Genomic DNA, 14,934 nt, shown 5'->3' on the forward strand with positions numbered 1-14,934 from the left:
GAGAGACAGAGCATGAACAGGGGAGGAGCAGAGAGAGAGGGAGACACAGAGTCTGAAATAGGCTCCAGGCTCTGAGCTGTCAGCACAGAGCCCAACGCAGGGCTCGAACTCATGGACCGTGAGATCATGACCTGAGCTGAAGTCGGACGCTTAACCGACCAAGCCACCCGGGTGCCCCAGACAGCCTCTAATTTGCCTGAGTATCCTCAGGGCCTGCTCAGTACTGATGTACAGAACATCACCCATTCAAACTCTGTATCTGCTTTATCACCTGTCGCTGAAGCACCCTTTCTCCAATTCATTTGGGAACCTTTCCTACACTGACTACCTAAAAGTCCCCAAAAGGTTTCTGCCCTAAAAGCTCTTCCCCTGATACTATCTTTCTTGCTAAGATGGCTTGTGTTAATTATTCACAGCTGCCATAACCGAGTATCACAGACTAGGTGGCTTAAACAATTTATTTTCTCATAGTTCTGGAGGGTAGAAGTTTGAGTTCAAGGTGTCAGAAGAGTTGGTTTCTTCTGAGACTTTTGTCCTTGGCTTGTAGATGGCCGCCTTTTCCCTGTGACTTCACGCGATCTTCCTTCTATATATGTGTATGTATAAATCCCTTCTTATAAGGACCAGAGTCATTTGGATTAGGACCCTAAGGACATATTTTAAATATTAAATCACCCCTTTAAAGACCCTAACTCCAAACACAATCACATTGTGAAGTACTGGGAGTTAGGATTTCAACATATGAATTTTGGGAGAACACAATTTAGCCCAGAAGATGCCTCTTACCCATTGATAGCTTTCCCCAAATTGACTGCCAGTCTCTAAGCAGCCCTCATCTGCAAAGATGCAGGTTACAGCATCCCTGGCTTCCTCCCTCCCTCCTGTTGAAAGCTCCATTGTGATCACCTTAGATTTGGATCTCGCAGGGCGCAAACATTTGGGATCATTTTGGGTATGAAATTGACCATATGGGAACATATGACATATGAAGTGACATATGGGAACTGGGAGATCAGTTTTTTCTATGTGATGTTTTCTCATGTTGACATAGATGACCTCTCATTTTCATTTTCCTTCCTATCTTTTCTGAACTGCTAGAGAATTTAGGGTTCATATCATACAAGTGAATAGACCATTGTGTGGTGTAACTATCACGTCTTGGTTTTGACATTCCAAAGAGATGTATAATTCTTTGGTGGTGCTGATTGTTTTCAAATATCTTGCTTTATTTTGATCGTCTTTTAAGAAAATACAAATTATATGCTATACTTTTTATTGCTGAAGTAATAAAATCCCAGACAGGTCACACATCAAGTAAGTGTCACAGCTGTTCTCAAATTCAAATCTTCACAATAGGAGGCCAGGGCCCTTTCCATTATATCATTATTATCTTATTTACTAGGTCCCTAGAGCTAGACATATATTTGTTTTATAAGCATTTACTTTTATGAGCCTATGCTTATTTTATTAACTCATAATTGATTACTTTTAAAAAAATTATTTTAATTTTATATTAAATTAAATTATATTTTATTTAATTTTAAATAAATTTATATTTATTTTAAATAAACTATTTAAATATATTTAAAATAGTTTATTTTAAATATATTTAAATGTTTAATATGTTTAAAATATATTTATTTTAAATAAATTATTTTAAATAAATTTATAATTATGATTTACAATGTAAACTTTTGAATATTTTTTATTTTTTAATTTATTTTAGAAAGAGACAGCATGAACAGTGGAGAGGGGTAGAGGGAGGGAGGGAGGGGGAGTGAGAGAGAGAGAGAGAGAGAGAGAGAGAGAGAATCTCAAGCAGGCTCCAAACTCAGTGCAGAGCCCAATGAAAAGGCTCAATCTCACGGCCATGAGATCATGATTGGAGCTGAAATCAAGAATCAAACATTAAACTGACTGAGCCACCCAGGCACCCCAACTTTTGAATATTTTTTAAAGATAAAAAATAAATTTATCTATATGAAGTTATTTAATAAACTTCTGTAGCTTTCCTATTGTATCTGTAGCTTTTACAATTATTATAATCTATAATTGTTAAAATTTTTATTGAAAACTTTATAAGCCTTTGTATTAGTTATTAACATTTCTATACAAAAATTCTTATAAACTAAGCGCAGAGCTAAGTTATAGTACTCAGAGGATAATTTACTGACTGACAAAGGGGAGGAAATCTATTAAGTCATAATAGAGATTCGTAGGTATGTGATATTTCACTCTGAAGAGGGCATCAAGGAAGAATAAAATAGAACATTTGTTACTCACATGAAAGAATAATATTAACATTTTTTATGCATTTTTTTTGTTTGGGTGAGCCAAATTCTAATTTAAATCCTCTAGGCGAGCCTATGGTGTAGGTATCATCTTGTTTTATATTTGGGGAAACTGAGGCTTATCGTGATTCGGCAGCTCTTACTCAAGATCTCAAAGCTAGCGAGTTATGGGGCTAGAATTTGAGCTCGTGCCTCTGACTCCATGCTTATTGTTTCACTGTGACACAATCTGAAGAAATTACAGTATAGAGACATAGTCAGCAATTACTCATTGAAACCAGGGACATACTGGGTACAGACACTTGAAGTAATGAAGCCCATAAAAGGGGCGTTGTACTGCTTTGGTTGGTCATCTGACACTGAGTTACTAACCCCCGTGGGCTTTAGTGTCTTCATCTATAAATATGTAGTTAATTGTGACATCTTTCTCATAAGTTTGCTATATATAAAAAAAGAGTTGTGTGTATATGTACATGTGTACATATATGACAAATGTGAATTTTAGCTGTGTCAACCAGTTTAATCCTTTTGAAAAACAATAATTGGATGGTATAGAATAAAAGCCATAAAAAAGGTCCATATCTTTGGCACAGGAGCCCTACTCCTTGAAATATGTTCTGAAGAAATGATTCAAAAGAAAAAAAGAGTATACTTGCGTGTTAATTATAGGAAAAAATAGTTTGGTTGTTCCTCAGAAGGTGGAACATACAGCTAAATTATGACCTAGTATTCCCACCCCTATGTGTATAGTCAAGAGAAATGAAAACATACATCCCATCCATTGGACATGAATATTCATGGATGCCTTATTAATATCCACAAAGTGGGAACAACTCAAATGGATGAGTAGATAAATAAAACGTGGTATATCCATTCAGTGGAATATTTTTCACAATGAAAAAGGATGAATTAGTGATACATGCTACAACAGTAGGATGAACTTTGAAAATATGCTAAATGAAAGACCACATATTATATGATTCCACTTATATAAAATGTACAGAATAGGCAAAAATATAGACAGAAAGTAGACTAGTGGTTGCCTGGAGCCTGAGACAGGGAGGAGAGCCGCTGGAGAGATGCTGAATGACTGCTAGTAGATAATGGGTTTCTTCTGACAGGGGACAAAAATATTTTAAAATCACATTGTGGTGATGGCTGTACAATACTGTGAGTAAACTAAAAAATGTTGAATTGTTCACTTACTATTTTTTTTTAATTTTTAATTTTATTTTAGAGAGAGAGTGAGCAAAAGCAGAGGAGAGGGGGAGGGGAGAGAGAGAGAGAGACAGAGACAGAGACACAGAGAGAGAAAATCTTAAGCAGGCTCTACACTCAGCACAGAGCCTGAAATGGGGCTCAATTCCACGACCCTGGGCTCCTGACCTGAACTGAAATCAAGAGTCGGATGCTCAACCGACTGAGCCACCCAGGCGCCCCTTCATCGTGTGCTTTATATGGGTGAATTATATGTGACATGAATTGTTTCAATACAACTGTTTTTTAAATTTCAAAAACAGTTAGAGGGAAAATGGAAATAATAAAAATATCTACCAAGATACCAAATACATTATGTTCTATTTTGTTGATGGAATATTATGTAGTCACTAAATATTAAGTCCAAAGACTGTGTAATAACACAGAAAACATGTAATGTGATGTTAGGTGGAAAATGTAAAAGAGTGTGATGCAAAGTGGTGTCGTAGCTAATTATACGTGCATTTGGATAAAGGCTGGCAGGAAACTCATAGACACAAGCAGGCAGTGAAGGGAATGTGCCTCTTTCTTTCAGGAGTCCCATTAATGTTGTTGAGTGTTTCGAAAGCACTTGTTTTAATGTTCTTTGTAATGGTAGCCTTGTGGTAGGTACAGGTGCTACTGAAGATGCATAAAACATAGCAAAGGAAGGCAGAAGCACAGGAGACATTTTAAAAACCAGCATGTGAAACAGCCAAGAAATGGAAATTTACATGCAAAAATTTAGCTGAGCATTTAAGGGAAATGAGTACTGAGGGAGGTGCTGAAGAATGCCTAAGCAGGGCGCCTCTACCAGAATTCTGCCCAGAAAATATAGAAACTGGACTATTTGTGGGTACATTTGCCCCTGTGACTCTCTATGCCTGCAAGTTTTAGAGGGAGAGGAGTTTCATATACTGGAGCTGGTCTAGGTCTGTGATAATAACCCAAAAGGAAGTAGGAAAACTTAGAGTATGCACAGTTTACTTAAGTTCACCAAAATTGTTTTAGAATGTGGAAAAAGGGAGGAAGTCTGGGTAAGCCTAAGTGAGTCAACATTTAATGGCCCTCCACCCAGTTCTCCTCCCTTCCCAAGGCCACCTCACCTCTGCATCTGTGCACTTGACCCTTGCAAGGAAGCAACTTCAGCGGGGATGGGCGGGGTGAACCCAATTCCCTGTTGGTTGGCCTCAACCATCAGGTCAGGCGGCCAGAGAAAACAGGGGCCAGAGCAACGCTGACGACCTATAGCATGTCCTTTTTCCGGAACTTTCTCCTTCCTGGGTTCCCACTGAATGTTTGCAATGTCCCAGTTCCCTCAACATCCTAGGTCCCAGAAACAGCTGATGACTTTTGTGAGGAGCAACTCAAGTGCTGCGTTGGCAGTTCTTTAAAAGCACTCCCAATCATATTTACTCCAGATAAATAATGTGACAAGGCAAGGCTAGATGGAGGCATGGCAATCTTTAAATTAGGTTCTGGTTCCATCTCAAAACAGAACACATTGTTCCTAGCCCCTAGGTGTTGGGGAGGAGGGGTGGGGAGCTGATGGACAACAATGTCCATCAGATTGCTGAGGGAGGACTCATTCTTTCCTTCAGGGTTATTAGATTCATTTGAGCTGCCCAGCGATGCACCCTTAAGTAGATGCCATCTGGACTGATCCCACTGTTCAATCAACTAGCTGAGCCTAACAGGTGATCCTTATGTCCTTTAAAATCCTGGATTATTTCTGTCCTTTAGCACCAGGGATTGCTCTTACCTTTCAGGCACCAGGATAAACACTGAAGGTTGTAATTACAGCTCAAGTCCTTAACCACTTCTTCCCTCTCCCTTTAGGAATTCAGTCATAGAACAAAAACACCAGGTACCTTTCCTGTGGGGATCTCTGAGCAGTTCTGTAGCTTCTCAGGGGTGCTCTGAAGTTATTACGAAAAGAAGATGAGGGCAGTAATTGCTCTCTTTTTGCAGGGAGCTGCCTGAGGCTTCAACAACTTTTCTCTAATTCTCTGTAATTCCACTTGGTCCAAGTCCATTCTCAGCACCCCCGTCCCCCACATTTAGCAAATGGGGAGTTCAATGCGGAGCAGCAGTTAGCACCAGCCACCCAGCCGCTCAACCCCCCGAACAACAACAGCAAAACCTTATGTGGAAATCCTGAAATGAGGAAAAGATACAGAAAAAGGGAGACACTGGCTAATAATAACTGTATGCCCATCGCTACTTTGTGTTGCATGTGAACCCATGATTTCAGAAATTCCCTTGTAGGTATGGCCGAAAATCATCACATATTTCCCCACCAAACCAGTAATTTCTAGGTAAGAAATCTATGTTTTGCAACTACTGGGTTTTTTAGTTTTAACTATACGCAGTGCAAACATATCAAGGGAATCTTTAGTCTAAAGAAAATCAGGCTGCAAAACAACCTAAGAAAACTAGTTGTATGTTGCCATAGCAACTGGACCAGCCTCAGAGTGAAGGGCAGAGTTCTTCAGATTCATCTACTGTGTCTGCATATTGACTTCCTTAAAACAGAATCATATGTCCTGATCATCAACATTTTCATTAAAAAAAAAAAGTTGTAATCTCAAGTAGATATGTTTTGACCTTTTCCCTGGTGCCATGCAGTGTCTTTTTATCTCTGGAAGGTGGGGTTTGGTAATGGGAGCCCTTGGAACTTTCATCATGGCTTCACTAATATGGTTAGGACCTGAGCCAACAGGGTTTGATAGTAATTAAACTTTGATGGCTGGAATATGACCTGTGAAGTGAGTTGCTAGTCTCCACTTAACTCCTAATGGACAGAAATCCTCACCTCCCTTGGAATCCAACCATAACCCCTGTTTTCAGACCCGGGGAAGAAGGCAGATGTTTGAATGACTTCTCCTAAGGGTAAACTATAGGGCTTCTTCCCCAGAAATTATGCCTCACCTTTCCAGGTCACAGACATCTCCACAATTAGTCTCAAAATATCCTGCATGATGTGTGTTGATAATGCAAACCACATTCACAGGCAGGGCCACCCTGGAACAAGTAATTTGCCCAGGGTAAGATAATTAGTAACAGCAGGGGTAGAGATTCCAGAGGGCCAAACTCTATTCTTTGCTAAGACCACTGAAAAATCTTCTTTTCACTCAAGAAACATGGCCAATTAATGGACAGCAGGAGGTAGGGATGGATCAATACTTGTTAATTAATTTTTAAAGGTCATTTTTATTTTATGGGGTTATTGGTGCCTACAGTTAAGTGTTTTTCTTCAGTAACAATCCTCTTGGTGTCTCCTCTAAAAAGACTGCAAAGAGAGTGAAAAATGTGTGTTATGGGCATAAGAACTGGGAGCTGGAGAGAGCCGGATCTGGAGGGTCTTTGGAAATTAGTGACTACATAGAGAAAAAGATTCAGCTGGCAAAAAGAAAGATTGCTCTAACAGAAAGCACCTACAGTATATCTTAGTTCCTGCAGCTATGACAAAATGCCATAGACTTGGTGTCTTATAAACAACAGAAACTTCTGTCTCACAGTTCTAGAGGCTACAGCCTGAGGTCAGGGCTCCAGCACTGTTGGCTGAGGGCCCCTTTCTAGGTTATAGACTTCTCATTGTATCTTCACACAACAAGGAAGCTCTCTTGTGTCTCTTTTAATTAATTAATCAGACCTTAATCCCATTTATGAGGATTCTGCTTTCACGATCCAGTCAGTTCCCAAAGGCCCCATCACCTAACACCATCACCTTAGAGATTAGGATTTCAACATACAGATTTTTGCAGGGACACAAATGTTTAGAGCACAGCAATGTATAAGACCAGTGCTACACTGTGAAGGATTCAAAGATAATTAAGACACGAGTTCTTGTCCTCGGTAGCTCACATTCCCAGAAGAAAGTGACAAGTACTCTAATAATAGTACATGGACTTTGTGGTAGGGAGAGATTTACTCTGACTCTAGTCAGAAGTAGAGGAAAATACAATCTACAGATTTAATGTAATCTCTATCAAAATACCAACAGCATTTTTCACAGAACTAGAACAAATAATCCTAAATTTGTATGGATTCACAAGAGATCCTGAATAACCAAAGCAATCTTGAAAAAGAAAAAGCTAGAGGCATCTCAATTCTGGACTTAAGTTATATTACAAAGCTGTAGTCATCAAAACAGTATGCTACCGGCACAAAAATGATGAATAGATGAATAGAACAAAATAGAGAGCCCAGAAATAAACCTATGATTATATGGTCAATTAATCTTTGACAGAGGAGGCAAGAGCATGAAATGGGAAAAAGACAGTCTCTTCAACAAGTGGTGTTGGGAAAATTGGACAGCTCCATGCAAAAGAACGAAACTGCACCACTTTCTTATACTGCATGCAAGAGTATACTCAAAATGGATTACACCTAAGTGTGAGACCTGAAACCGTAACAATCCTAGGAGAGAGCACAGACAGTCACTGCTTTGACATTGGCCATAGCAACTTTTTCTGGATATGTCTCCTATGGCAAGGGAAACAAAAGAAAAATAAACTTTTGGGACTACATCAAAATAAAAAGCTGCACAGCAAAGGAAATCATCAACAAAATTAAAAGACAACCTACTGCATGGGAGAAGATATTTGCAAATGACATATCTGTTTAGTATCCAAAATATGTAAAGAACTTATAAAACTCAACAGCAAAAAAACCCCCAAATAATCTGATTAAAGAATGGGCAGAAGACACGAATACACACTTTTTCAAAGGAGACATCCAGATGGCCAACAGACTCATGAAAAGATGCTCATCATCAGTCATCATCCGGGAAATGCAAATCAAAAGCACAATGAGCTGTCACCTCACACCTGTCACTATGGCTAAAATCAAAACACAAGAAACAGCAAGTGTGGGTGAAGATGTGGAGAAAAAGGAAACCTCATGCACTGTTGCAGGGGAATGCAAACCAGTACAGCCATACTGAAAAACAGTACTGAAGTTCCTCAAAAAATAAAAAATAGAGTTACCATATGATACAGTAATTGTACTACTGGATAGTAACCCAAAGAAAATGAAAACACTAACTTGAAAAGTTATATGTGCCTCTATGTTTATTGCAGCATTATTTACAATAGCCAGGGTATGAGAGTAACCCACGTATCCATCAATAGATGAATAAAGTTGTGTATATACATACATACACACACACACACAAAGACGTACATAATGGAATATTACTCAGCCATAAAGAAGAATGCAATCTTACCATATACAGTGGCATGGATGGATCTAGAAGGTATAATGCTAAGTGAAATAAGTGAGAAAGACAAATACCATATGATTTAACTAATATGTGGAATTTAAGAATTAAAACAAATGAACAAGGAAAAAAAGAGACAACCAAAGAACAGACTCTTAACTCTAGAGAACACTGATGGTTATCAGATGGGGGGTGAGTTGGGGGATGGGTGAAACAAGTGAAAGGGATTAAGAGTACACTTATTGTGATGAGCAGTGAGTAATGTATAAAATTGTTGAATCACTATATTGCACACCTGAACTAATAGAACATTATGTTAACTATACTGGAGTTAAAATTTAAAAATAAAGAAAAGAAGTAGAGAAAAATAGCAAAATGTTTCTTAGGGAATCTGAGCTGGGCTTAATAGGACAGGTAGGAAGTCATAGGCAGATACTAAGGAAAGGATATTTTAGGAACCGGGAACAACATTAACAAAGGCATAGAATGGAAGGAAACACATTGAGTAATGTGGCTTGAGTTTTAGGTTAAATTGTGGGACAGAATTAGAACTGAGGCAGAAAAAGTAAAAACAAAACAAAAAGAAAAAGGAAAACAACAACAAAAAACAACCCCCCCCCCAACCCTGCCACAAAAGTCACTATTTGGAGTATTCTGAAAAGCAGCTAGAGAACTTTGGATAGTATCCCACATAGAATTAAAGATTTGAAGACTGACATTGACTTGTGGCCAGTGTTTTTGTGCAATGAGCTATTAGTAAAGCTATTTTTGTTTTAAAAAGACTCACATAGTCTGATTTATGTTCTAGGAAGATACCTTAACAGATTAGGCTGAAGTATTTTGCATCTAAGTCAATATGTGTGCATGAATTCCTTCAAAATGTCTTAAACGGTTTTGTAATACGTCCTTGTACAAGGTTAACTGAGTTTGCACAGACTGCATATTGAAGATGCCCGTGCAAAACTGCTGACTTAGGTACTTCAAGTGACAACCCTTAGGTTTATGTGCTTGAGGCACTATTGTGAGCAACTGGAAAATGGTTCTGTGCAGCAGAAAAGCCAGCCAAGTCTGAAATCTCTCTGTCTCTCTCTCTCTCTCTTTCTCTCTTCATGTGTTTCATTTCTTGCAGGAACAGCAATGGAAGCTTTCGATGTACAGCAGCGGCATAACTCCAGTCTGCTTTACGAGCCCTCTGACTGAGAAGCCAATTGGCAAAGTAAGAATGAATCCATTTCTTACTCAACAGTATGATCTGAGTGTGTTGGCTGTTATGCCTTTTGTCTTGAGCTATTTGGGTGAAATAATCAAACTGAGCTCATAAAAGTGGTTGATAAAATCCAAATTTTGACTGGTCTGGTTGGCCCTAGTGTACCCTTGCCCTTAGCAAAATGTTAAACTGAGAGATGTTAATCTGAGGTGCCTGTGTTCAGCTTCTACCCCCACTCCCATCCTGCTGATGTCCTCCCTTTCAATGTCCTGCTCTGATCTCTTTAACTTACCTTCCCTGGTCTATCAGAACTTGTTAGAAGGAAAGAGGGTGCTTTTAGTAATTTACATTGTAGGGGAGAGGGGAAAAAAAAAACAATTTTTTTTCTCTACTCCCTTAGGCTTAGTACCTGGGGTTATGCAAATCAAACTGGAAAAAAAGAGACAGATAAACAAGAGAAAATGTTTATTACTACAAATAAGGAGCCCTTCATAGAAAAGAAGTGAGGGGCCAAAGAAGCAGTTACATATTCCGGGCTTATACTATTTTAACAAAAAGCAATAAAATGTGGAGAAGTGCAGGAGAAAGGAGAAGGTCGGGGGCGGGGGGTGGTGGGGAGAGGTTGGGCTTCTCAGAATGGTAAATTGTGAGAAGATAAACATATGGAGAAAATTAATGGGTTGATAAGAGTTATTTATTAAGTTTGTTATGTAGACTCAAGTTGGTGCCTTACCCATTGATAAGAATCATCTCTGGTGATAAAGTCATCTTCTTGCTGGTATGGGAGAAGAAGACATTTAAAAATTTATGTAACCTTTGGGGGCGCCTGGGTCGCTCAGTCGGTTGGGTGTCCGACTTCAGCTCTGGTCATGATCTCACAGTCTGTGAGTTCAAGCCCCGTGTCAGGTTCTATGCTGGCAGCTCAGAGCCTGGAGCCTGCTTTGGATTCTGTGTCTCCCTCTGTCTCTGCCCCTCCCCTGCTCATGTTCTGTCTCTCTCTCCTTCAAAAATAAATAAACAATAAAACATAAACAAAAATAAAAATGTATATAACCTTTAGAAAGGGAGATTTATGCCCTGCTTTTAGACTGAAAGTGATGGGGAACTGTTTCTTAGTTGACTTCAGCTCAAAATAATTCTTTTGGCAAACTGGCATATCTGGGAGTGGCATATTCTGATCCCCTTCAACATGTTAGTGTTAGGTCCAACCACAATACTACTTTTAACAACATACCTGTTATTCAAACTCTCTTGTGCAATGAACGACTACTTCTAGAAGAGAAATTACAGGTTTTGCCTGAACTGCTACTCTTCTGAACCTGAAATCATACCCATCAATCCCACCAAGAAGTATAGAGTGTGATGGTTAAGTTTGGGCTCGCTAGAGCCAGCCTGCCTGGGTTCAAATCCCAGCTCTGCTATTCACTTGCTATGTGACTTTGAGCAAAGTCACCTGTAAAAAGGACATCATTACAGTACCTGCCTCATGGGACTGTCACCAGATTAAATAATTTAATATAAATCCATAACAGCAAGTTTTAATTTATTTTTTATTTTTTTTACGTTTATTTTATTTTGAGAGAGAGAGAGAGAGTCAGAGAGAGAATCCAAAGCAGACTCTGCACTGTCAGTGTGGAACCTGATGCAAGGCTTGAACTCACGAACAGTGAGATCTTGACCTGAGCTGAAACCAAGAGTCAGACACTTAACCGACAGAGCCACCTAGGCGCTGTGTAAGTTGTTATTTTTACCTATTTTGTTCACTATGTATCCAAGCACTCAACAAATTATGCAAGTGAATGAATGAATAAATGAAAGACAATACACGTGGTAAGCCTAGAGGAAGCATATCCCCAATTTGTTTATGTCAAGAAATGGAAGCTGGGGCGAGGTGGGGGGGTGGCACCCCTGAGTGGCTCAGTCGGTTAGGCATCTGACTCTTGGTTTTGGCTCAGATCATGATCTCCTTCATGGTTTGTGAGTTTGAGCCCTGCATTGGGCTGTGTGCTGACAGTGCAGAGCCTGCTTGGGATTCTCTCCCTCTCTCTCTGCTCCTCCCTGGCTCATTCTCTCTGTCTCTCTCCCAAAAATAAATGAAAACATAAAAAAAAAAAAAATAAAAGAAAGAAAAAGAAGAAGAAATGGAAGCTGAGGAAGGGGATAGAAGAGAAGCATATGTTGGGAAGAGAAGCCTAAGTCTGGTATATTGAGCACACCTTACCAGAAGGGCCGCAGTATATCTGGGATTCCTGCTGCCTTTCTGTTGTTTGCCCAGTAGAGCATCTTGGGGCCACACACAATCCAGTGCCCGGGATGAAACAGAGCTGCTGTTGACAAAAGTCAAAAACAAACAAAACTTCTTGTAATAGGGCTTTTCTCTCCAACTTATAGGTATCTGTGGGCAGAACCAGAATTTGTTGTACCTTTTTTTTTTTGTAGGTACTCAATAAATATTTTATTTTATTTATTATTTTTTAAATTTATATCTGAGTTAGAGTTTTTTTGTACTTTTTAAAAGGAAATGAATCGGGACGCTTGGGTGGCTCAGTCGGTTGAGCATCCAACCTCAGCTCAGGTCATGATCTCACGGTCCGTGAGTTCGAGCCCCGCATCAGGCTCTGTGCTGACAGCTCGGAGCCTGGAGTCTGCTTCAGATTCTGTGTCTCCCTCTCTCTGACCCTCCCCCCGTTCATGCTCTGTCTCTCTCTGTCTCAAGAATAAATAAACATTAAAAAAAATTTTAAAGGAAATGAATCTATTTGCCTGGCGATTCCTGGTAATTTTGCCTTGGTGGCAAGTCCCGCCCAATGCAGCAGTCCACAGGGTGTGAAACCCTGGCCGAACAGAAACCTCTTCCTCATGCAGTTGCAGGCCTGACGTTTTGCAGGCATAGAAGGGAAGCAACCCAAGCTACTTGGAACTGAGTTTCTGTACTTTGTATTCAGTGGGTCTGCACTTCCTCTCTGCTGACTTGAGTTCCTAGTGAAAAGAGTATCACTTGGCACAAAGATTAAACAAGCAAACAAAAACCCTCTCCGCACATCACAAAATGTGTTGGCAACTGCCCCAGCCCTTCACTGCCTTGTCTCTGCTTCATTCCCCTTCAGCCCCACCTATTTTGTTTATATAGGTTCTTTTTAAAAAAAATTTTTTTTAATTCTTATTTATTTTTGAGAGAGAGAGAGAGAGAGAGAGAGAGCGAGCACGAGCAGGGGAGGGGCAGAGAGAGGGAGACACAATCCAAAGCAGTCTCCAGGCTCTGAGCAGTCAGCGCAGAGTCAGATGCGGGGCCCTAACCCACAAACTGAACCCTGAGATTGGGACCTGAGCTGAAGCTGGACAGACACTTAACCAGCTGAACCACCCAGGTGCCCCAACTTTGTTAATATAGGTTCTAAATAGACCAGCAGTTTGTGGGGACAGAAAGAAGACATTTCAAAGGCTAACATCAGATGTCAATAAACCTTGGAGGGCTCTGTTTTGACTAAGTTTCACTTCATCCAGTAGACAGTTTACTCAGTTTACTGAGTTTACTCAGTGTTTTCCTACACCTGATCAGAAACAGTAACAGCACTATAAAAATGGTAGGGAGTGACTTTCTGGAATGCTTTTCAGAGAGCAGAAGGAAATTAAGTGTAGTATGACCATTCTTGGTTTGATGGTATTTCACTCTGTGATTCTCAGGTCTCTCCCCTCTGGCAGGGCAGAATTAGCAGCCAGGTATCCATACAGTGACACTGGGACTGTCTTGGGTTGAGTGGATTGCTCCAAAGCTCTGGCTTCTGGGATCTATACATTTGCTGTCAAATACTCTAATGAATTCGTTTTGCAATCAGCTCTGTTTGCCATCTACCTGAAGGGGGAAAATGATGCCAAAAATGTAAGCAAAGTCAAGCTTTTAATTATAGGGGTCAATGGAAAGCAGCATTGGTGTGAATAATTGAGTCTATGGTTACTTGACCCTGAATCCAAACTCTCTTCCTCACATCAAAAAATGTTCTGTTGGGTGAAAGGCTGCACGCCGGACCCAGTTATGGTGTCCCAAACCGAACCAAGGACTACTGTTCCCTTGCTATGGGGGGTGTAAAGGTGTTATGAAAATCCCAATTGGATAACAGAGAATACCAATCTGAAAAAATAATATTTTGGGACCGACTCCAGTCTTATAATTAAATGATAACTCTTCATTAATGGTTATGATTAGAGGGTACATATAAAGGAGGAAAACTTCCAGGAGCAGAGAGGGAAAAGCCAAAGAAATCACTCTGGGCAGCAGGAAAGCAAGCCTGGAATGTGTGATTATCCACTCTCAGATCAAGAGGAGTTGCGTGTTTTATTTTGCATAATTGGAGTCAGCGCCTTTTGAACGAAGCATACAAATTTATGTAAATAAGAATGCAAATGTTAAAAATATATGTCTTGGGATTTCCAGGGGATGACCTGGCAGCTTTGTCTTCCTTGCCTTTGCAGCTGCTAAATATCGTGTTGTGAAAGCTCAAGATGAACTTATTCCCCCAAATCCCACAATGTTATAACTGGAGGACTTTCTTTGTAATTCATAGGAGATACTCTGGAGAATGAATTAAGACAGACTACTCTTTAATGTATTTGACCGTAAACATGTTGCCCCCAAGAGGTTGCACAGGCTAGCAGTAAATGCAAAAGGGATTTTGGGATTTCAATAAATTAATGGCAGATCCAAAGTGGACTGTTGAAAGGGAATAAGACAATGATGATGGAGACAAAAGCAGGGATTTTGAGAGATAAGTAACATTAGAGGACGACATAAAATTTAACTTAACAGGCTCTCCCACAAAATTCTCATTGGCCCTACTGGCAAGACAAGAGACTGGGCTGAAAGAAGCATTATTTCAGCTCAGCAAGCATTGTGTAGATGATGCGGAGTCAAAACAACCCAGTAAAGTGCCATGACCTTGGCAAATTGCGCAGAATACACAAAGCAGATGGAGCTGTTT

At 39.9% G+C, this 14,934-nt stretch overlaps 1 protein-coding gene across 5 annotated transcripts in view; it reads left to right on the plus strand.

Annotated features, from left to right (window-relative positions):
• Positions 1-14,934, plus strand: part of RASGEF1B (RasGEF domain family member 1B) — a 580,386-nt gene that overhangs the window by 410,287 nt on the left and 155,165 nt on the right. For all 5 annotated transcript variants that reach the window (XM_058722120.1, XM_058722118.1, XM_058722117.1 and 2 more), the window contains one exon: positions 9,881-9,967. In XM_058722120.1, the coding sequence (XP_058578103.1) occupies positions 9,902-9,967 (66 nt within the window). In that variant the 5' untranslated portion in view covers positions 9,881-9,901. The remainder of the gene's footprint in view (positions 1-9,880; positions 9,968-14,934) is intronic.

This window comes from Neofelis nebulosa, chromosome 3, assembly GCF_028018385.1.
Source record: "Neofelis nebulosa isolate mNeoNeb1 chromosome 3, mNeoNeb1.pri, whole genome shotgun sequence".
In the NCBI taxonomy this organism is placed as follows: domain Eukaryota; kingdom Metazoa; phylum Chordata; class Mammalia; order Carnivora; family Felidae; genus Neofelis; species Neofelis nebulosa.